Source organism: Thalassophryne amazonica, chromosome 19 (genome assembly GCF_902500255.1).
Source record: "Thalassophryne amazonica chromosome 19, fThaAma1.1, whole genome shotgun sequence".
In the NCBI taxonomy this organism is placed as follows: Eukaryota; Metazoa; Chordata; class Actinopteri; order Batrachoidiformes; family Batrachoididae; genus Thalassophryne; species Thalassophryne amazonica.
The window spans coordinates 1,071,626-1,094,363 of record NC_047121.1 but is presented as its reverse complement, the minus strand read 5'-3'; the positions used below and the strand labels follow the sequence as shown (position 1 = coordinate 1,094,363).

The window sequence follows — 22,738 nt, the reverse complement described above, 5'->3', positions numbered from 1 at the left end:
TAAAGGAAATGGGATTTACATACAGAAAACTAAACGAAAAGCATCATTAACACCTAAACAGAAAAAAACAAGGTTACAGTGGGCTAAGGAAAAGCAATTGTGGACTGTGGATGACTGGATGAAAGTCATATTCAGTGATGAATCTCGAATCTGCATTGGGCAAGGTGATGATGTTGGAACTTTTGTTTGGTGCCTTTCCAATGAGATTTATAAAGATGACTGCCTGAAGAGAACATGTAAATTTCCACAGTCATTGATGATATGGGGCTGCATGTCAGGTAAAGGCACTGGGGAGATGGCTGTCATTACATCATCAATAAATGCACAAGTTTATGTTGATATTTTGGACAATTGAAAGGATGTTTGGGGATGATGAAATCATTTTTCAAGATGATAATGCATCTTGCCATAGAGCAAAAACTGCAAAAACATTCCTTGCAAAAAGACACATAGGGTCAATGTCATGGCCTGCAAATAGTCCGGATCTTAATCCAATTGAAAATCTTTGGTGGAAGTTGAAGAAAATGGTCCATGACAAGGCTCCAACCTGCAAAGCTGATCTGGCAACAGCAATCAGAGAAAGTTGGAGCCAGATTGATGAAGAGTACTGTTTGTCACTCATTAAGTCCATGACTCAGAGACTGCAAGCTGTTAGAAAAGCCAGAGGTGGTGCAACAAAATACTAGTGATGTGTTGGAGCGTTCTTTTGTTTTTCATGATTCCATAATTTTTTCCTCAGAATTGAGTGATTCCATATTTTTTTCCCTCTGCTTGGTCTAAAAAAGTAACCGTTACTGACTGCCACAATTTTTTTTCCTGATTTCTTATAGAGTTTCTTAAAGCCAGAAAGTTGCCATTTGAAATGACTTTAGTTTTGTGTCATGTCTGTGATCTGCTTTTTTTCTACAAAATTAAACAACTGAATGAACATCCTCTGAGACCGGTGATTCCATCATTATTGCCAGGAGTTGTAAATGATGTGTTTCAGGTGTTCTTTTGTTCCATTCTTCATGCAAGCATTTCCTAAAGTGTGCAGCGGTACGGGGGCGTCGTCACAGCACCACACATGCTCTATGGGCCAGTCCAGTCCAGTCCAGTCTAGTACCCGTACTGCTGCTTCTGCAGCCATGTCTGTAATGTCAGCAGAATGTAGTTGTCTTGAAGGCAGCACATGTTGCTCTAAAATCTCAGTGCACTTTTCTGCATTAATGCTGATATCACAAAGTGTAAATGGCCTTTGCCAAGGGCACTGACACAACCCCAGACCAGGACAGACCATGGCTTTTGGACCTGTTCCTGATAACAGTCTAGATCATCTGGAACACGCTGCGTTCATTTCTTCCAAAAAAACCATCTGGAATTCTGATTTGTGTGACCATAATACCTTTCCACTAGGGGTCGACCGATACGGATTTTTAAGGGCAGATACCGATACCGATTATCAACAAGGTTTGGAAGCAGATATAAATATCTGAGGCTGAAATTTGCCTGTTTCAATAATGATGTCTGAATGTAACAGCAGCTACAGACACAGGAGGAGCTCTGGATTATTTCATGAAGGATTTTGATGTTCTTTTTCTTTCACCTCTGCTGTGTTCCGCTCGGAGCTGCCGTTCCACAGCACTGTGGACTCAGTGAACGCTAAAGTCGTTTAAAAACTGTACACGTGAAAGCAGAACTTGGCAACCAGTGAGTCCCTACTTCCAGCACTGCAAAAATATAATATCAAAATGCTGCAAAATGTCATATCGCCCAGTATAAATGGCTGATACCAACACCTGCAAAAATGCTGAATATCAGCGCCAATAATCGGCCAACCTCTCATTTCCACTGTTTGATGGTCCAACCCAAATGCATCAGAGTCCAGAAAAGTCAACTCCACAAGGTTAACATCAGGTCTCTGCTCCAGCTCAAGCCTTTGGCTCTCTGATGTAGTCAGCCATCTACGTCCTACAAATTGTTCTTCAGATGTCACCTCCTTTCCTCAGTTTTGGGCAAAGCTGGAGCTGGTATTGTTGCTGATGAACACCAGTCTTAGCTCAGGCTGCGCTCATTTGGCCTTTAAACGTGCTGTGGTAAAACCTTTAATTAAAAAGAAAAATTTTGATCTCTCCATCCTTTTAAATTTTAGGCCCATAGCTCAGCTTCCCTTTTTATCCAACGATTTAGAGAGAGCATTCTACATCCAGCTGCAGTCATTTTTAACTCAGCACAACTTCAACGAAAAGTTTCAGTCTGGCTTCAAAGCCAGACATAACACTGAAACTGCTCTGCTAAGAGTTTTTAATGATTTGATCTTAGCTGCTGACTCAGGTAGTCCTACCGTCCTGATGCTTTTAGACTTGTCAGTTGCCTTTGACACAGTGGACCACGTGACCCCGCTGAGTCGTCTCGAGCAGTGTGTGGCCATTACAGGCTCTGCTCTCACCTGGTTCAGTTCTTGCCTCACACAGCAGAGCTTTTCTGTGCAGCTGGGTCACTTTTCTGTGCAGCTGGGTCACTTTTCTTCAGATGTGGCCCCACTGACCTGTGGAGTCCCTCAAGGCTCCATTCTAGGTCCTATTCTTTTCTTGTTGTACATGCTGCCTCTCAGCTGTATCTTTTGAAAATACCAAATTCCTTTCCACTGCTTTGCTAATGATGTCCAAATTTACCTGCCACTAAGGTCGTCAGGCAATGACCCGATGCAGCCATTATTTGATTGTCTGAGCGAGGTCAAATCTTGGATAAGTGCTAATCTATTAATTCTTAATGAATCCAAGACGGATGTTATCCTGTTTGGGGCAGCACTTCCACAGCCTGCTCTGCTGATGTCCTCGGTCCCCTGGGTTCCAACATTCAGTCCTGTGTGAAGAACCTTGGGGTGATTTTTGAGACATTTTAAATTTGATAAGTAGATCAGTGCTGTTGTTTGAACAAGGTTCTTCCAACTCCGTCTCCTAGCCAGGTCCAAGCCATATTTCTCTAGGATTGACCTTGAAAAGGTTATCCACGCCTTTGTCACAAGTAGACTAGGTTACTGTAACTCTCTGTATGTTGGCTTGGGTCAGTCTTCTCTAAACCGCCTCCAGCTCATTCAGAACGCCACTGCTCACGTTTACCATGTGTGATGGGGGTCTTACACTTACAGCAAATTGTCCCGTCAATTCTTTTTGTTTGTGTGTGTGTGTGTGTGTGTGGGGGGGGGGGGGTTCCTTAATAAAGGACTGGATGAAGATTAACACATGAAACCAAGTTGACATGAAACATCTTGTGTTTAACACAGCATGCTAACACCACATGACAATGTTTGCAAACTGATTCAGTCACATCTAACTCTGTTTCCGAGTCACGTGTAAGAGCTCAAGACTTTCTGTACTTTGGATTTCAAAGTGGAAGTTTCACGACCTCTGTCATGCTGTTATGTTCCCCGAGAAATATTCATGATGAAGCTGGTGTGAATGAGTTTTACACGGGTCTTCGGTGTGTCTCCTGTCTCACTGAAGCCATGCAGCATGTTTCACTGTGAGGAACACACTCACTGTCAGAAGGTCCTGTTGGACTTTCAGGTCTTTGTCTCGTAGTTTTGTTCCTTTGGCACTGAGGATTCCTGAGAGGAGTTTGATCTGCTGACACAGCCATGCTTCAAACTCTGTCCTCCGGTCCCAGAACTGTGTTGTGCTCCCCTAAAAAAAACAAAACAAAACAAAAAATATACGAGTGCGGTCATTACAAACATTTCACACGTCGTTCAGAGGGACCCAAAGAACAAAATTCCACCTTCATTCCCTGATCTGGAGACAGAAAATTCCCTCTGGTGGTGGAGTTTCTAACCCTGTATTTTGGTTGAATCATTTCCAGCAAAAATATCTTGTCACAATCAGATATTCAGTAATATATATATATATATATATATATATATATATATATATATATATATATATTAGAGGTGCACCGATCAGGATTTTTTAGGCTGATCACCGATCACTGAAATTTTGATCTGCCGATACCGATCAAGGCCGATACCAATCAAGTACATATTTGGATCATGCCCAAAATAAGAATATAGGTGTAATGTATAGGACTATTTTTGCATTAAAACTTAATGATGAAAACAAAAAACATTCATTCAAATAAAGACACTAGAATAAACTGCCAACTTTTGTTTTATTACATTGACTTTGTTCTACCAGCAATCTTTTTTTTTCCATGTTTCATGTTGCTCAGGTTACAGCCTACAGAACGTTGAGAATGTAAAATACAGCCCTCATTCTATGGGGTTAAAATTGTCTCATTAATATTTGTAAATGCACACAGGGTGATCTACAAATAATCATTGATTTGCAAATGTGTTCAGATATCCACAAATATTTCATATTTGTAACTTGTAAATTGGTCTTTGCAAATAATGTTGTATTTGCAAATATAAAACTTAATTTGTAAAAAAAAAAAAAAAAAAAAATTTACATTTGTAAAACTGGAAATTGTATTTGTGAATTGAGTTTCAGCATTTGTGGATCACCAATTACATGCATTCATCGCTTTCCTCTGTGACGTAATTTTGAGACATTCTTTTCGCGAAATCCACAGATCCACAAACAAATCAATCAATTCAATCAATTTCTTTTTTATTTCGAACTTAGTTGTCAATTCCAGTATCATGGCAGTTCACAATATAAGCAAATCAAATGAACAAAGCTTCTTTGTACTCTCTGTACCTCTACACTCATATGAAAAAATGAACAAAATCAAAATGCCTACTGATTCACAAATACACACTCACGCACACTGGATATCCACTAGATGGCAGTGTGCTTCCATTCATTACACAGCAGTCTATTTAGATCTGTCAGAGCCATTTGACTCATTTTGACTTCTGATATGAGCTGGACGGACATGGACTACATTAGATGATGGCGACTGCGCTCCTTGTCCATCCAGCTCATATCAGAAGTCAAAATGAGTTTATGTCACAGAGGAAAGCGTGTCATGACAGGACCAAGCGCTCCCTGCGCTGCTGCCTGCACTGTTGTGATTGGTCCTTTTGATCGGCGCATTTTGCCGATCACCGATCAAGGCGTGATCGGCCAATAATGATCGGTGCACCTCTATATATATATATATATATATATATATATATATATATATATATATATATATATGTGTGTGTGTGCGTGTGTGTGTGTGTATAAAAAAAAAAAAAAAAAAAAATTAACACCAGCTACTCCCTTTTTACGTGAGGTCGTCACAGCAGATCCGATATATGTAGATTTGGCACCAATTTTACGCTGGGTACCCTTCCTGACAACTCCGCAATTCATGGAGAATGGGTTCAAACCAGGAACCTTGTTTTAGAAACACTCAATCCATTCTTAAAACATCTGTGCGGTTTAATTAAGGATTAGTTTAAAAAAAAAGCACATCACACAGAATGCAAGGGACCATAACACCCCCCCCCCCCCCCAACCTGTGTCGCTGAGCTCAAACTTAAATCTGTGCAAGATCTTAAGAAGGCAAATCTCCAGCAAGAAGTTTTATCACAATCCCAAAGTCATTGTGGAGATACAGCATATACCAGCATTCAGACTCACCCCTAGTGGCCATAATTAGTAACAACATCCACCCAACATCAAAACTGACTGAGGGTTTTCTGAGGTGCCATCGTGTACCACGTTTCATGTTGATACATACAGAATATCTCAGAGACGTGGCCACAATGACTGCTGAACTGTGTCCACAGCTGCACGTCTGTGAGGCCTGAGAGAGACCAACCCGGACACCAAACCTCACCGTGCTCAAGAAGGTGTTGGGCGAGATCTTCAAATAAGATTTGGCCCCATGGTGGCTGCAGCTACATCACAAAACACTCAACTTCAAACTTGTTCAAGGTCTTCGAAGGGTGGCCTTATGTAAAAGGGCTGCACTCCTAAGCACGTGCACACACGTGCACACGTCTGTATTGTTGTACTATTCTTCTTCAAGCTTCAACACTTAATCTTTATTTATCACTTATCTTTTTCTTTTTCTTTTACGTGCGCACACGGGCGAATCGTCTGTGTAGATTATTTTATTAATTAACTACACAGATGTATAATAAAACAAATGGTGACTGGTTTCTAAACATAATTATGACAGAGTTTTTTGGGAAAGAGCGAGCTGCAGCCCCACAGCAAGCAGCGGAGTTTCTTTCTTTTTTTATTGTTTACATGTGTGAGCATGAACGGGACAGGAGGTCCACAAACTGGGTCCCGCAGAGGCGGAAGGACCGCTGAAAGCTGCAGGACGCAGCTCCTGCAGTAAATAATGATACTCCCTGAATTGGGAACGTCTCATGACGTTTGTCAGTTTTCCACAACAACTCGCTCTGTGTGAAGGTCCATCATGTTAACTTGACTGACAACCGGAGCCAGCGAGCGGAATGGAAGCTCCTCCTATTTGATGACGCACCAGGATGAATTTTCTCAGCAAAAGCAGAGCGACACACAGGGCAAAGGAGGCGCATCCAACGCCACGCGACCCTAGCGAATTTGTAGCGTTTGATCGCTCCCAGTGTGAACGCGGCATAAGGACACAAAGTAGTCCTGTATCCTGAGAACACACAGCCCGGTTCAGTACATAGGGTTTAATTAGGTCAGCTAGGTAGGGAAGTGCCAGTCCGTGAAAAAGTTTATAGACTAGTAGCAGAACCTTAAAATCTGATCTCACTGGGACAGGAAGCCAGTGAAGAGATGCCAAAATGGGTGTAATGTGGTCGAACTTTCTGCTTCGTGTCAAAAGCCTGGCAGCAGCAATTTGAACCAATCGGAGAACCCTAATGCTGGACTTCGGTAAACCAGAAAACAGAACATTGCAGTAGTCCAATCTAGAAGAGATAAATGCATGAATCAGTGTCTCAGCATCAGCCATAGACAGGATGGGACGAATCTTCACTATATTTCACAGGTGGAGGCCAAAGGACAATGTAGGATTAAAAATTACCCCAAGGTTCCTCATTTTGTCAGTGTGATGTATGACACACGAGCCGAGGCTAATCGTTAAGTGTGTTTATCATCTGTATGTATTTAGGTTCAGTTTCTTTTGGCAGCCTTTTTGAAAATCGCATGCCACTCCTACTTAATTTGCATATTCACTGGTGTGTGTGTGTTGTCATTTCAGTTGCTCCCATTTGTTTGGGGTCGCCACAGTGGATACAGCCAGATCTGCATTACTATTTGGCAAAAGTTTTTCGCCGGATGCCCTTCCTGACGCAATTCCAGTTTTACCTGGAGAAGCACACACAGCCGCTGGTGTTCCGAAGAGGTCTCCCATCCAAGTACTAACCAGATGCCGCACTGCTTAGCTTCTGAGATCTGACAGGATCAGGCTGACACTGGACCGGCTCCGCATATTTCACTGGTGTCCACCCCTTAAATTGTTAATTATAACCTAAAGACTGAGTGGGAGAAGTACCCATCTGTGGCAGTTTATAACCTGTACTGGATCCACAGAGGGCGCCATTACCACAGCTCTGCACGCCATGCTGAGTCACGTAGAACAACAGTAGAGCTACGCCAGGATGCCCTTTGTGGATTACAATTCGGCATTCAACACTATCATCCTGGACATTCTGATCATCAAACTGGACACCTCCCCCTCTCACATGTACCCGGATCAGGAGTACAGGAGCCCAGTGAGGAACTTTGCTGCCTGGTGCCACACAAACCATCTACAGCTCAACACCTCAGAGACAAAGGAACTGGTCATTGATTTTGGGAAATCCAGACCAAGTCCGCGACCAGCTGGGAGCTGAGGTGGAGGCCGTGGATTTCTACAAGTACCTTGGGCTGTGGCTGGACAGCAAACTGGACAACCCACATCAACCACCTGTACAAGAAGGGACAGAGCAGGCTGGACTTTCTGAGGAGGCTGCGGTCGTTTAACATCTGCAGGAAACTCCTGTGGATGTTCTACCAGTCCACAGTAGCCAGCGTCCTCTTTTACACTGTGGTGTGCTGGGGGAGGCAACACATCCAAGAAGAACACATCCAGGCTGGACAAACTGATCAGGTGAGCTGGCTCTGTGGTTGGCATGAAGCTGGACTCTCTGGTGATGGTGGCAGAGGATAGAACACTGGACAAACTGCTGGACATTATGGACGATGCCAGTCACCCTCTACACACTGTCATCAGCATGAAAAAGTGATTCATGATTTTGTGTTACACCTCTCTTAGATTACTGGTTCCAAGGTTGTCATAGCCGAGGGGTGGCAATGGGGACAAGCTCCCATTGCCGGAGTTGAAGCCCCGAAGGCAGCCCGAGGCTGTATACAGCAACGCTCTGGCAGCTCCTGCGACGGCACTGGAACCACGTCTATTGGCACTGCCTTTCCAATGGACTACTCCAGTGACGTGGAGAGGGGGGTCTGCTGCATGGGTAACAGCTTGTCCTCCATATTCACTTAGTGACTTCCCCAGGCTTTGTGCCCTGGAGAGGACACTCCAGCCTCGCTTCGCAGCATCAACAAAACACGGGAAGCACCTACCTGCCTTAGATTACTGTAGCTCCCTGTATGGTGGCATTGACCAGTCAGAGCTTAACCGCCTGCAGTGTGTGCAGAATGCAGCAGCTCCTCTCCTAACTGAGACAAAGAAGCATGAGCATATCACTTCACTGGCTTCTGGTTAGGTACAGGATTGATTCTGAGATTCTTTAATTTGATTTTAAGTCTCTCAATGGGCTAGCCTCAGAACACTTGCCTGACCTTATTGGATTGCACTGGCCCTCCATAGCCCTCAGGTCGGTGATTCACATGCTTGTGGATGTTCCTCAGTCTTCTCTAAAAACGTGAGGAGATCGATCCTTTGCAGTTGCGGCTTCCACTCTGTGGAACGCGCTACCTGTCACAGTGCAGACTGCGAGTAGCCTGTTCGGTTTTAAAATGTGTCTCAAGTCTCACTTGTTCACTTTGGCCTTTGTCTGAGTAAAACCACTTTTTGGGGGTCTTTTATCTGTTTTACTCCACTGTATTGTTGTTGCTGGTTTTATTATTTTTATTGTTGGCCCTTTGGGAGGCCATTGGCTGTGTAAATGTGCTGTATAAATAAAGCTGACATTGACTGCCACAGCATGTGCTAATGCTAATAACGCCAATAATAACATAAACCCTGTAAGATCTCCGAACATTTGAAGACATTCTGCGCTGTGGATCGTTGACGGTATTCTGGAACAGAACCATGAGAGTGAACAGACCTGCTGTTCGACGTAGTTACCATGCTCACGTACGGATAGTTAGTTAGCGATGCCTGTGTCAGTGTGTACCGTAGGCCGTGCAGTTGGTGTGAGCCTCTGCTTAGCTGAGTCTTCTCTAAACATTGTGAAAGCACCTCCTCCTGGACTCAGACTCTCCTCCGTCTCCACGCTACCGTCTCCACAGCTCAGGCTGCTTGGCTGGCTGCCGGTGACCGTTGTGGTGGCGGCGGTTCTCCCGTGTAGTCCTGTCAACACGCTGCTTTTAGGGCTTCCAGGCTCAGCTGCAGAGGTTCTGGAAACCCCTGCAGAGCTCTGGCCCGTCTGTCCTGATCTACCAAGGACTGTCCAAGAAGAGGAATCTTCTACTTCTCCGGCAGCCCCATAGCCACTGTCCTTGACTGGTCCGGGAGGTTGATGGCCTTGCTGCAAGTGGCCTGGAATCCATCTGCCCAGCCTCAAGAACTCCATGCTGCCTTCTCCTGCAGACCCAGATCTTGCATGGACTCCATGGTGTTCGAATTTGTCTTTGGGTTGGTTGTTCTGGCTCCTGGAGCCTCCTGTGCTGTGCAGAATGTCCATCTTCTCCAGACTGAGCTCCGTTGATGGTGCATTTTCTGCCGACAGGCCTCGAACCCGCCACAGTCCTGCAGAGGCGTTCAGCAGCCTGGGGAGACACAAAGACAGAGCTGAAAGAACACAGGACAAATCATGTCCTCATCCAGTGGGTTCTGACCCAAACTCTGTCAAGCTCGCACTATGGAGTGGAAAGGTCATGTGACCAGTAGAAAGGTGAGACGTGACTTCATATCAGTGTATAACAGGACATCAAACCAGAGCTCCATCATTCTGTCAGGTCCACATCTGTGTGGCTCTTAAGTTAGTTATTGTGTCTGATGAAAAACTCAAAAACCAAACCGGAAATGACCTGAAGATGTGCAGATTCTGAGGATGGGTTTTTAAAGAAGATTATAAAGGCAACTGCACAAAATGGAGACACTCAGCTCCAATTCCCCCACTGCGTATAGGAAGGGGAAAAAAGACCCAGAATGCATTGCTTTGTCAACATCCTGGGCAGGATAGGGCTATTCATTTTAATTTTTACATGTACGAGAAGAAGTATTTAGAAGAAATCCACACGTTTGTGACTTTTACCAGAGTGTGACCATGAAAGCTCGGACAGGAAGGGACGTGGTGCTGGAGATCTCAGTGGGACGGCTGTGGCATGGACGTGACTAGCTGTTAGCAATGGATTTGCTTTAAATTTGATGTAAATGCGCATTTAATGCGGGGTTTGATTTAAATGCGGGTTCAACACGAGTTTGATTTAAACGCGGGTTCAACACAGGGTTGATTTAAACGCGGGTTCAACACGGGGTTGATTTAAACGCGGGTTCAACACGGGGTTGATTTAAACGCGGGTTCAACACAAGTTTGATTTAAACGCGGGTTCAACACAAGTTTGATTTAAACGCGGGTTCAACACAAGTTTGATTTAAACGAACATGTTTAACGCAGAGTTGATTTAAACGCGGGTTTCAACACGGGTTTGATTTAAACGCGGGTTTCAACACAAGTTTGATTTAAACGCGGGTTCAACACAGGTTTGATTTAAACGAACATGTTTAACGCAGAGTTGATTTAAACGCGGGTTTCAACACGGGTTTGATTTAAACGCGGGTTTCAACACAAGTTTGATTTAAATGTGGGTTCAACACAGGTTTGATTTAAATGAACATGTTTAACGCGGGGTTGATTTAAACGCGGGTTTCAACACGGGTTTGATTTAAACACGGGTTTCAACACGGGTTTGATTTAAACGCGGGTTTCAACACAAGTCTGATTTAAACGTGGGTTCAACACAGGTTTGATTTAAACGAACATGTTTAACGCGGGGTTGATTTAAACGCGGGTTTCAACACGGGTTTTATTTAAACGCGGGTTTCAACACGGGTTTGATTTAAATGCGGGTTTCAACACAGGTTTGATTTAAACGTGGGTTCAACACAGGTTTGATTTAAACTAACATGTTTAACGTGGGGTTGATTTAAACACGGGTTTCAACACGGGTTTGATTTAAATGCGGGTTTCAACACAGGTTTGATTTAAACGTGGGTTCAACACAGGTTTGATTTAAACGAACATGTTTAACGTGGGGTTGATTTAAACCTGGGTTTCAACACGGGTTTGATTTAAATGCGGGTTTCAACACAGGTTTGATTTAAACGTGGGTTTAACACGGGTTTCATTTAAAAAACATGTTTAACTCGGGGTTGATTTAAACGCAGGTTTCAACGCAGGTTTGATTTAAACGCGGGTTTCAACACAGGTTTGATTTAAACGCGGGTTTCAACACAGGTTTGATTTAAACGCGGGTTTCAACACAGGTTTGATTTAAACGCGGGTTTCAACACAGGTTTGATTTAAACGCGGGTTTCAACACAGGTTTGATTTAAACATGGGTTTAACACAGGTTTGATTTAAAGCGCATTTAATGCGGGGTTTGATTTAAACGCGGGTTCAACACAGGTTTGATTTAAACGCGGGTTTCAACACAGGTTTGATTTAAACGCGGGTTCAACACAGGTTTGATTTAAACGCGGGTTTCAACACAGGTTTGATTTAAACGCGGGTTTCAACACAGGTTTGATTTAAACGCGGGTTTCAACACAGGTTTGATTTAAACATGGGTTTAACACAGGTTTGATTTAAAGCGCATTTAATGCGGGGTTTGATTTAAACGCGGGTTCAACACAGGTTTGATTTAAACGCGGGTTCAACACAGGTTTGATTTAAACGCGGGTTCAACACAGGTTTGATTTAAACCCGGGTTCAACACGAGATAGATTTAAACGCGGGTTCAACACAAGTTTGATTTAAACAAACATGTTTAACGCAGAGTTGATTTACACGCGGGTTTCAACACGGGTTTGATTTAAACGCGGTTTTCAACACAAGTTTGATTTAAATGCGGGTTCAACATAGGTTTGATTTAAACGAACATGTTTAACGCAGAGTTGATTTAAACATGGGTTTCAACACGGGTTTGATTTAAACGCGGGTTTCAACACAGGTGTTAAGGATTTTATATATATATATATATATATGTTATCACTTAAACATTTGTAGCTTTGTCTTCTTTCTCATGAGAACGGTGTTGTGCTGTTTTGCACTTCACCCTGAGAACGTACGTGTTATTCAACCTTGTTTTAGCTTTGTCTTCTTTCTCATGAGAACGGAGATGTGCTGTTTTGCACCTGTCTTAATGCAATCCTGAGAATTCAATTTTGTTTTAGCACTCTGGGGTCAATCTGAACTGGGAATGAAGGACTGGATGTACTTATTGTTATAACATAACTTTGTTTTCGTAGCCGCTAACGACTGGGAGTAAAAGAACTGAAGGTTGAATTTTGACTGATTGTGATGCTTAGTGTTCCAGGCAGATGCAAAACAGCTGATAACTGCAACAGACGAACGAGATGTGCTGACCTGAAGTGTTCTTCCTTACAGCTGCACTTGACGTATGCGTTTATGTTATGGGAAGAAACTTGTCTTGCGTCATTACCCCCACCCTTAGGACAAGTTTCTTGTTTATGTGATGAGGGCGTCTCTTAATAAAAAGAGCGGAAAAGCAGGCCAGACTTTAGTGTAGCCTTGGTGTACAGCCTGGCCGCACTCCGCGCGTAATATCTGACTTTCTGTCTCACTGGTGTTTCTTGACTCTGTTTGTCTTGTTAAAGGTTTTAAAAATGTTTGGAGGAGAAAATACCCAACATTGACTGGGGGCTCGTCCGGGATCTCAACAATACCGGAGGTGTCCAGCGGAGGTCGTCAAGTCCAGACGTAAATCCTTGGCCAAGGTCCGATCGATCGATTGATCGTGTCTGCAATTGTCGACCACCGTTGGCATCGTCTGGTTGACGAGATTTTCCCGAAGAAGACAGACAGGAAGTCGAGTCAGTGAGTAGAATTTCTTTGTAAATAGTACCGAGTGAGTGGTGATCAGATCACATAAACAGTTAAATTCCGCAAGCGATGATACAGAATCGTCTGTTAATGCAAAGCAGTTAAACTCTGTAAGGAGGGTGCGGACTCCTCTGTTTATATACGCGTACCGGTAGGGGATAAAAGTGATCACATAAAACAGTTAAACTCCGTAAGCGATGGCGTGGAATCGTCTGTTAATGCAAAGCAGTTAAACTCCGCGAGGAGGGCGGACTCCTCTACGGTTGCGAGGGACGCAAGTAGTTAAATTCCGGAAGGAGGATACGGACTCCTCTGTTTTAATACGTAAAGGAAATCCCGGGTAGAAATATGTGCACTGTAAAAAGTAGTTAAATTTGGCAGGGACGGCGGAGTCCCCTAATGCAGGACAGTAGTTAAATTTCACGGGAGGGTGAGCTCCCCTGACATAAGAATGCGCGTACGATTATTAGGAGTGTTTCTATGTGTAAATAGTGTTTTGTGTAAGTGTAAATAACTGTGTGAAAGTGCAATACTTTGGACAACGTTAGTGACAACCGTGTGTGTGGAAGCAGAGGCAAGTGATTCCGCTTCCTACGGGGAGGTGAAAGGAATCAACCACACAACGGCAAATTAATTGTCACGTCCAAAGAAAGTGTGAAAACTTCAGATTTAGAACACCCTAGGTGTGCCCCCGTCTGAAGTCCAAATTATAACAAGGGATAATAAAAATGGGGGGTAAGACGTCTATAAATAAGGAAAATTTATCAACTGACGACTGGAAATTTATGGAAGCAAAAAAAATCCAAAAACAACAAAAAATTGGAGACCTGGATAAATAAACATGACTTTGACGGACGACTGAACCTGATCAGTATACAGAAGCTGAAGAAGGAGTTAGAACAGCAACATAAAGGTGATGAGAAAAAGATGCAGAAAGTAGGGGCAGATTTAGTGGCATTTTGGGAGGAGGAAGCAGAGAACAGACAGAAGGGAGCAGAGAAGCAACGATTAGAGAAAGCAAGGAAAAAGAAAGCTGTAGGTAAGGCAGAAGAAGATGTGATAATTCAGCACAGAGAACCAGAACAACCTCAGCAACCACCGCCGGCTGGATCGTCGGTGACAACAACACCTTTATCTCCTCTACCAGAGGATGACGATGTACCGCCACCACAGTATGATTTAGCAGTAAAACCTAAGGTAAAAAGAGAAAAACCAGAAAAACCACAAACACGCAGTCAAGCGAAAGTGCCCACAGCCCCTCCCATGGTGGAACATAGTGATCAGGGAGGTGCCTATCCTATGATAGAAGTACCAAATCCTCGTGCAGGAACAGCAGGACAGCGATCAACCATGCTCGTATATCGAACATGGAATGCTGATGATATCAAAGCAGCAGTCGACATGATACCATCGCCACATGTCGATATTGAGGGATTTATGCAGGATATAGAAAACATTAGAAATTCTTACCACCTTAGTGGACCTGAAGTCCAACAGGTGTGGATGAAAGCATGTGGCCCTAAAATGGAGTCAGATACGCGGAGACTGGAATCCTGCAGACCAGGATGGCGTACCATTGCCACATGATGATCCAGTCTTGAAAACAAGAGTGGAAGCTATGATTACACGGGCAAAAGGTGTGTTAGGACCAAAGATAAATTATACTGAAATTACCAGGACAACTCAGAAAGAAGGAGAACCATGGATAGAGTTTAGATGCAGATTTGAGAGTGTATTTAGAGTCCATAGTGGCATATTGCCAGGAACACCAGTGTATGAAAACAAATTGAAAAATGTTTCACCTGTGAAGCTGACAATGACCGATTTGATTCATGATGGCAACTCAACAGCTGTCATAACAGTAACAGGTGCCACTGAAGATGTTTTAAAATTGAGATTCACAGGTATGCCATTACATGTGTCACTTTGTAAACCATATTTGACAGAATGGCAAGAATTGGGACTGACAGTCATAACAGCTTTGTCAGCCACTGATTGGAGCAGAGTTGGACCACGAACGGAGTTCAGTCCATCAACTAAATTGTATAAAGTGCCAGTTAATGTCTCATTGGTGCTGACAGCTGGAACACACATTGATGTGTCCACTTCACAATCCTGAGTGTTTCAGTTGAGTCCTGAAGAGGATGATCTTCTCTCTTCTGTACCATCAGGATTGTGGACAACAGGTCCTTCAGACGTAGGACTGATAAAAAATGCACAACCTGTAGTTATAAGAACAAAAACAGAATACAGACCATGTGTAAGACAGTATCCATTGAAACCTGATGCAATTGAAGGAATCAGGCCAGTAATAGAGAATTTATTAACAGCAGGAGTAATAGTGCCATGTCCAGATTCACCATGTAACACACCCATATTTCCTGTAAAAAAAGGCTCCGCCCTCAGTGGGATGGAGAATGATTCAAGATCTGCAGGCAGTAAATGCTGCTGTAGTAAAAAGAGCTCCATGTGTACCAGATCCGCACACACTGTTAAGCTCATTGAGATTAAATTCTAGTTGTTTTTCTGTAATAGATATCAGTAATGCATTTTTTTTTTTTTCCGTACCAGTACACCCAGATAGTCAATTCTGGTTTGCTTTTACCTTTAAAGGACAACGATATACATTCACCAGATTACCGCAGGGTTACGCAGAGAGCCCAACTATTTATTCTCAAGTCATGTCAGCATGCTTAGCCAATTTTGTTCCACCGGCAGATAGCCAACTATTAGTGTATGTCGATGACATTTGATTGCCTCTGACACACGAGAAAACTGCATAACTGACACAGTAGCATTATTATGTTTCTTATTTGATAATGGCCACAAAGTGAGTAAAAACAAAGTTCAGTTGTGTAGGGATAAAGTAAAATATTTAGGACATGAATTATCAGCCACAGGGCGCACAATCCTGTCTGACAGGAAGGAAGCAATTTTACACGCTCCAAAACCACAAACCAAAAAGCAGATGATGTCATTTTTTGGACTGACTAATTACTGCAGGGCATGGATTCCCTGTTATGCAGAATTGACTAGTCCACTTTCTGATTTGATGTACAAGGATGATATTTCAATGTCAACCGTGTTGGAATGGAACAAAGATGCTGAGGAAGCTTTTGTAAAAGTAAAACAAACAGTGTCATCCACAGTTTTGGCACTACCAGATTATAGTAAACCATTCATTCAAACAGTTGATTGTAAGAATAAGTTCATGACTAGTGTTTTGGTTCAAGTGTATGGCTCAAAATTAAGGCCAGTTGCCTACTACTCATCTAAATTGGATGCAGTAGCAAGTGCTTTACCACCATGCGTACAGGCTGTTGTTGCAGCCTCTATGGCTGTTCAAAGTAGCAGTAATGTTGTTCTATTCCATCAGTTGACATTGAAAGTTCCACATGCAGTCTCTGCACTTCTGTTGCAGACAAACATGAGCCTTTTGTCCCCAGCAAGACATCTTTCGTGTATGTCCTTGCTATTATCACAACCACATCTTACGGTAGAGCGATGTACAACATTGAATCCATCCACATTGATACCTTACCTGAGGATGGTGAGCCGCACAATAGTCTTGATGTAGCTACGGTCTGTACGAAAGCACGCCCAGACCTCCAGGACACACCCATCCCAAACAGTACAATTGTGTATGTGGATGGTTCTTCCACTAAAAACGCTTATGGACAAACACAATCTGGATATGCTGTTGTCACAAATTCAGAAGTATTGGATTCTGCTTCATTGCCATCCTCATTTTCAGCACAAGCAGCTGAATTAGTTGCTTTAACTGCAGCTTGCTATCTGTTTAAAGGTACGGCTGTATCAATTTATACAGACAGCCAGTACGCTTTCAGTACGCTGTGAAATTGCCTAACCAAATTGCTATATGCAAATGTGCGGCTCACACCAAAGGCTCTGACAGTGTTTCAAAAGGAAATGACGTTGCTGACAAAACCGCAAAGGCGGCAACAGCTCTTTCTATTTTTCTCCTATATGACACCCCTCCGGATATGACCACAAAAGAAACCCATATTGCCAAAAAATATGTTTAAATGGGCAGCTATTATGAGCCATGGCGTGACGCATGTCTCATCAGGGGGTATGATATCGCAATTGCAATCTATTTTTTGTCTTTATGGGTTCAATGCATATGCAAAACAGCATTGTAGAGCATGCATGATATGTGCAAAACACAACTCACAAGGCAATTTGAGACCCCAAAGAGGCAAATTTCCAACACCACAATATCCCTTTCAAGTGATTCATATGGATTATATACAGCTGAGTAAACATGAAGGGAAGGAATTTTGTTTAGTCATAATTGATGCCTTCTCAAAATGGGTAGAATTGTTCCCTACAAAACATGCAGGTGCACTTACAGTGGCTAAGGCATTGTGCAAAGACATCATTCCATGATTTGGAATACCAGAAACAGTCTATTCAGATAATGGAGCGCATTTTGTTAATACAATAGTGCAATACGTAGGAGAAGCGCTACAGGTCAATCTCAAAAATCATTGCGCTTATCATCCACACAGTGCCGGATTAGTGGAAAGGACAAAGGGCACAATAAAAATAAGATTAAGGAAATGTATAGAAGAGACAAAACGAACCTGGATTGAATGTTGGACCTAGTAAAATTGTATATGAGAATAACACCAACACCATCAGGGTTAACACCATTTGAGATACTTTATGGACGACCATATCGTCTACCAATTTTGACATGGATACTAAAACAGCAGATGAGGAACAAACATTAGCAAATTTTATGAAAAAGACATTAACACAGAAAGAGATAACTTAAACACATTTACTGCCGAATAATTTTGATCTTCCACAGGACGGCCTTCCAGTAGTCTAGCCAGGAGACTGGGTGTTCATCAGAGTGATTAAGAGGAAGAACTGGTCCAGTCCTCGTTGGGAAGGTCTATACCGAGTGCTGTTAACAACACCAACTGCAGTAAAGATAGCGGAGAGATCAACGTGGATACATCACTGTAAGATACAGCGTGTGTTGGCGGCCTCCACAGTGTAAGGGGAAGTCTGGCTACAAAGGGAGTCTATTTAATTAGCAATAGATTGTCTCAATGCCAGTGAAGCAGGGAGATCCTTGCACTATTAGGTGAGGTGGTTAACAACACTGTATCCTAGCAATCATGACTGAACTACAGCAGACCCCGGAGCGGCGTGCTCAGCGCCGCCGCTGCCGGACTGTTGGTAGGGCAGCCGGTTGCGTTGTGATCTTAGTGTGTTTCGTGCTCCTCGGATTCCTGGCCTGGTGGTTGACCCAAGAATTGCAGCTCACTGTGGACCGAGCCAGAGAACAACGCAAGCAACGTCAGAAGAGGTTTATTCATAATGTGAACGAGACAGATGGACACCCTCATATATACCATACTAATATGTGGTACAGATATGTTCATTTATTGGCTATGGAATTACGTTACTAATTGTTATGTTTGTTCGCAAATACCTATATCCTCAACACACCCAGCTCTGACAGCTAAACCGTACCCTGCTAGGGTGACAGAATGTCTTATCATACGGATGCATAATCAAACTGTATTTCGGGGGCAGCAGTTCTCAGCAAATCTGATAAGATGTAACACCACTTGCCTCAGTGCAACCACTTATATGATAGGGATTTCAACAGAGGACGTACAAGCGTGCCCAAGTGCTGCTCCATTGACTAGACTGAAGGGAAACGCAAAAATATCATCACGTTAAATTGTCATCACAACGGCCATTCCCAATTTGCTTTTACGGGACAGGGAATAAAAATGTAGGTAAAATTAAGAAACGTCTGTGTACCCAAACGTATGTTTTATCAAATAATTTAAGCCTAACCAAAACATAATATGTGGATGGTACTTATCTTCATCACATTGGACGGGGATGTAATTATACAGGCTCCTGTCCATGGGGAACGGATGAATCATGTGCTTATGTTAGTAAGTTTTGCTACCACCTGTAAATGGTACTCCGGTGTATGATGACATCTATTGGCTTTATGGTTCCAGACTGTACATGAGTCTCCCACCAAATTGGGGTGGTGTGTGTGCACCTACCCAGGTGACTGACCATACATATGTGGTAGGACCTCCACAGAGAAGAATGGCAGCACCAGACGGAGGAGATTGATATACCCAGATGTGTTACCACATAATCACATGTGGGGCTCGGATGTACTAAAGGACCAAAAAATTGTGGTCTGTAGGAGATAAAATAGCACATTCATTGTTCCCCTGGATAGGAGTGGGAAAAAAATTAATTAATGATTGAAACTCTGAATTATTGATTGGGTCTGTTCATGAATGTAACTAAAAAAAATAGTAGCAGCTCAAAACACTGAAATAGATGCTTTACGTACCATGGTGATGCAAAATCACATGGTTTTAGACTTGCTTACTGGTTCACAGGGAGGAGTTTGTGTTCTGCTGAACACAACATGCTGTACTTTCATCCCAGACTCCATTCATTCAGTGGATATGCAGGACGCATTGGAAGAGCTGAATAAACTTCGTGATGCAATGCATAAAGACACCCTAGCCGTGAACCGGTGGAATCCCTGGTCCTGGTTGACTTCAGGACCATGTTGGCAGTTACTATTGAAAATGGTGACACCAGTTATTATAGTCCTAATTCTGATTGGACTTTGCATGTGTTGTGTGATCCCTTATATCAAAACAATGGTTGGCAAAATGGTGTCAAATACATTTGTACAGTGTAATCTGGCCTTCCAACAAACTATGCCAAAATATCAAGCATTGAAACAGTCAGACCTTAGTGGAGAAAACTGTAATGACTGTACTGAGAATTATGATGATATTGAAAAGCTCACAACTCCAGTTCAAGCTTGAACTGTTGACGTGATGAGTTAACACACTCTTAGCCTATGAAGCTTTAGCTGAAAAAGTAATAAGACAAGTGGTGTAGTCGAATAATACAGAAAAAACAGTTCATTTATACCAGTCGGTAGGAGTGATGTATGGTGGTGGTGTGGTGATAACAGAATCTTTGACAGACTGCCACAAAATGTGTCAGGTTATTGTGCATTAATATCATTATTGTTACCCATGACCCCTGAAGACGTTACGACATATGCAGCCTCTCTTATTCCTGAGGATTGGCAGAAAGGCATAGCCAGACATAGAGTAAAAAGAGATTGGAAAGGAGTAGGAAATCCAACATATATTGACGCAATAGGAGTCCCCAGAGGAGTGCCTGACGAGTATAAACTGGTTGATCAAATAGCAGCTGGATTCGAATCTTCCATCTGTTGGTGGTGTTCAATTAATAAAAACGTGGACAGAATAAACTAAGTTAATAAACTAACTAACTAAGCTGGGTGATGCCTGCTATACGTTTAACAGGTGATAAACAGGTGGGAAATGTTAAGGATTTTATATATATATATATATATATGTTATCACTGTTAAACATTTGTAGCTTTGTCTTCTTTCTCATGAGAACGGTGTTGTGCTGTTTTGCACTTCACCCTGAGAACGTACGTGTTATTCAACCTTGTTTTAGCTTTGTCTTCTTTCTCATGAGAACGGAGATGTGCTGTTTTGCACCTGTCTTAATGCAATCCTGAGAATTCAATTTTGTTTTAGCACTCTGGGGTCAATCTGAACTGGGAATGAAGGACTGGATGTACTTATTGTTATAACATAACTTTGTTTTCGTAGCCGCTAACGACTGGGAGTAAAAGAACTGAAGGTTGAATTTTGACTGATTGTGATGCTTAGTGTTCCAGGCAGATGCAAAACAGCTGATAACTGCAACAGACGAACGAGATGTGCTGACCTGAAGTGTTCTTCCTTACAGCTGCACTTGACGTATGCGTTTATGTTATGGGAAGAAACTTGTCTTGCGTCATTACCCCCACCCTTAGGACAAGTTTCTTGTTTATGTGATGAGGGCGTCTCTTAATAAAAAGAGCGGAAAAGCAGGCCAGACTTTAGTGTAGCCTTGGTGTACAGCCTGGCCGCACTCCGCGCGTAATATTTGACTTTCTGTCTCACTCTGTTTGTCTTGTTAAAGGTTTTAAAAATGTTTGGAGGAGAAAATACCCAACAACAGGTTTGATTTAAACGCGGGTTTCAACACAAGTTTGATTTAAACGCGGGTTCAACACAGGTTTGATTTAAATGAACATGTTTAACGCGGGGTTGATTTAAACGCGGGTTTCAACACGGGTTTGATTTAAACACGGGTTTCAACACGGGTTTGATTTAAATGCGGGTTTCAACACAACTTTGATTTAAACGTGGGTTCAACATAGGTTTGATTTAAACGAACATGCTTAACGCGGGGTTGATTTAAACGCGGGTTTCAACACGGGTTTTATTTAAACGCGGGTTTCAACACGGGTTTGATTTAAATGCGGGTTTCAACACAGGTTTGATTTAAACGAACATGTTTAACGCGGGGTTGATTTAAACGAACATGTTTAACGCGGGGTTGATTTAAACGCGGGTTTCAACACGGGTTTTATTTAAACGCGGGTTTCAACACGGGTTTGATTTAAATGCGGGTTTCAACACAGGTTTGATTTAAATGCGGGTTCAACACAGGTTTGATTTAAACGTGGGTTTAACACGGGTTTCATTTAAAAAACATGTTTAACTTGGGGTTGATTTAAACGCAGGTTTCAACACGGGTTTGATATAAACGCGGGTTTCAACGCAGGTTTGATTTAAACGCGGGTTTCAACACAGGTTTGATTTAAACGCGGTTTTCAACACAGGTTTGATTTAAACGCGCATTTAATGCGGGGTTTGATTTAAACGCGGGTTCAACGCGAGTTTGATTTAAACGTGGGTTCAACACAGGTTTGATTTAAACGCGGGTTCAACACAGGTTTGATTTAAATGCAGGTTCAACACAGGTTTGATTTAAACCCGGGTTCAACACGAGTTAGATTTAATCAAACATGTTTAACACGGGGTTGATTTAAACGCGGGTTTGAACACGAGTTTGATTTAAATGCGGATTCAACACAGGTTTGATTTAAACGCGGGTTCAACACGAGTTTGATTTAATCAAACAGGTTTAACACGGGGTTGATTTAAACGCGGGTTTCATTTAAAAAACATGTTTAACTCGGGGTTGATTTAAACAGGTTTCAACACTGGTTTGATCTAAACGCGGGTTTCAACGCAGGTTTGATTTAAACGCGGGTTTCAACACAGGTTTGATTTAAACGCGGGTTTAACACAGGTTTGATTTAAACGCGGGTTCAACGCGGGGTTTGATTTAAACGCGGGTTCAACGCGAGTTTGATTTAAACGTGGGTTCAACACAGGTTTGATTTAAACGCGGGTTCAACACAGGTTTGATTTAAATGCGGGTTCAACACAGGTTTGATTTAAACCCGGGTTCAACACAGGTTTGATTTAAACGCGGGTTCAACATGAGTTTGATTTAAACGCGGGTTAACATGGGGTTGATTTAAACAAACATGTTTAACGCGGGGTTGATTCAAATGCGGGTTTGAACACGAGTTTGATTTAAATGCGGATTCAACACAGGTTTGATTTAAACGCGGGTTCAACACAGGTTTGA

General features: G+C 42.6%; 1 protein-coding gene across 1 annotated transcript in view; it reads right to left on the bottom strand.

The window, feature by feature from the left end:
• The window catches only part of syne3 (spectrin repeat containing, nuclear envelope family member 3), a 155,422-nt gene that overhangs the window by 37,301 nt on the left and 95,383 nt on the right, over positions 1-22,738 (bottom strand). The window contains 2 exon segments of the mRNA XM_034159822.1: positions 3,522-3,665; positions 9,278-9,872. Coding sequence (XP_034015713.1) covers positions 3,522-3,665; positions 9,278-9,872 — 739 coding nt within the window.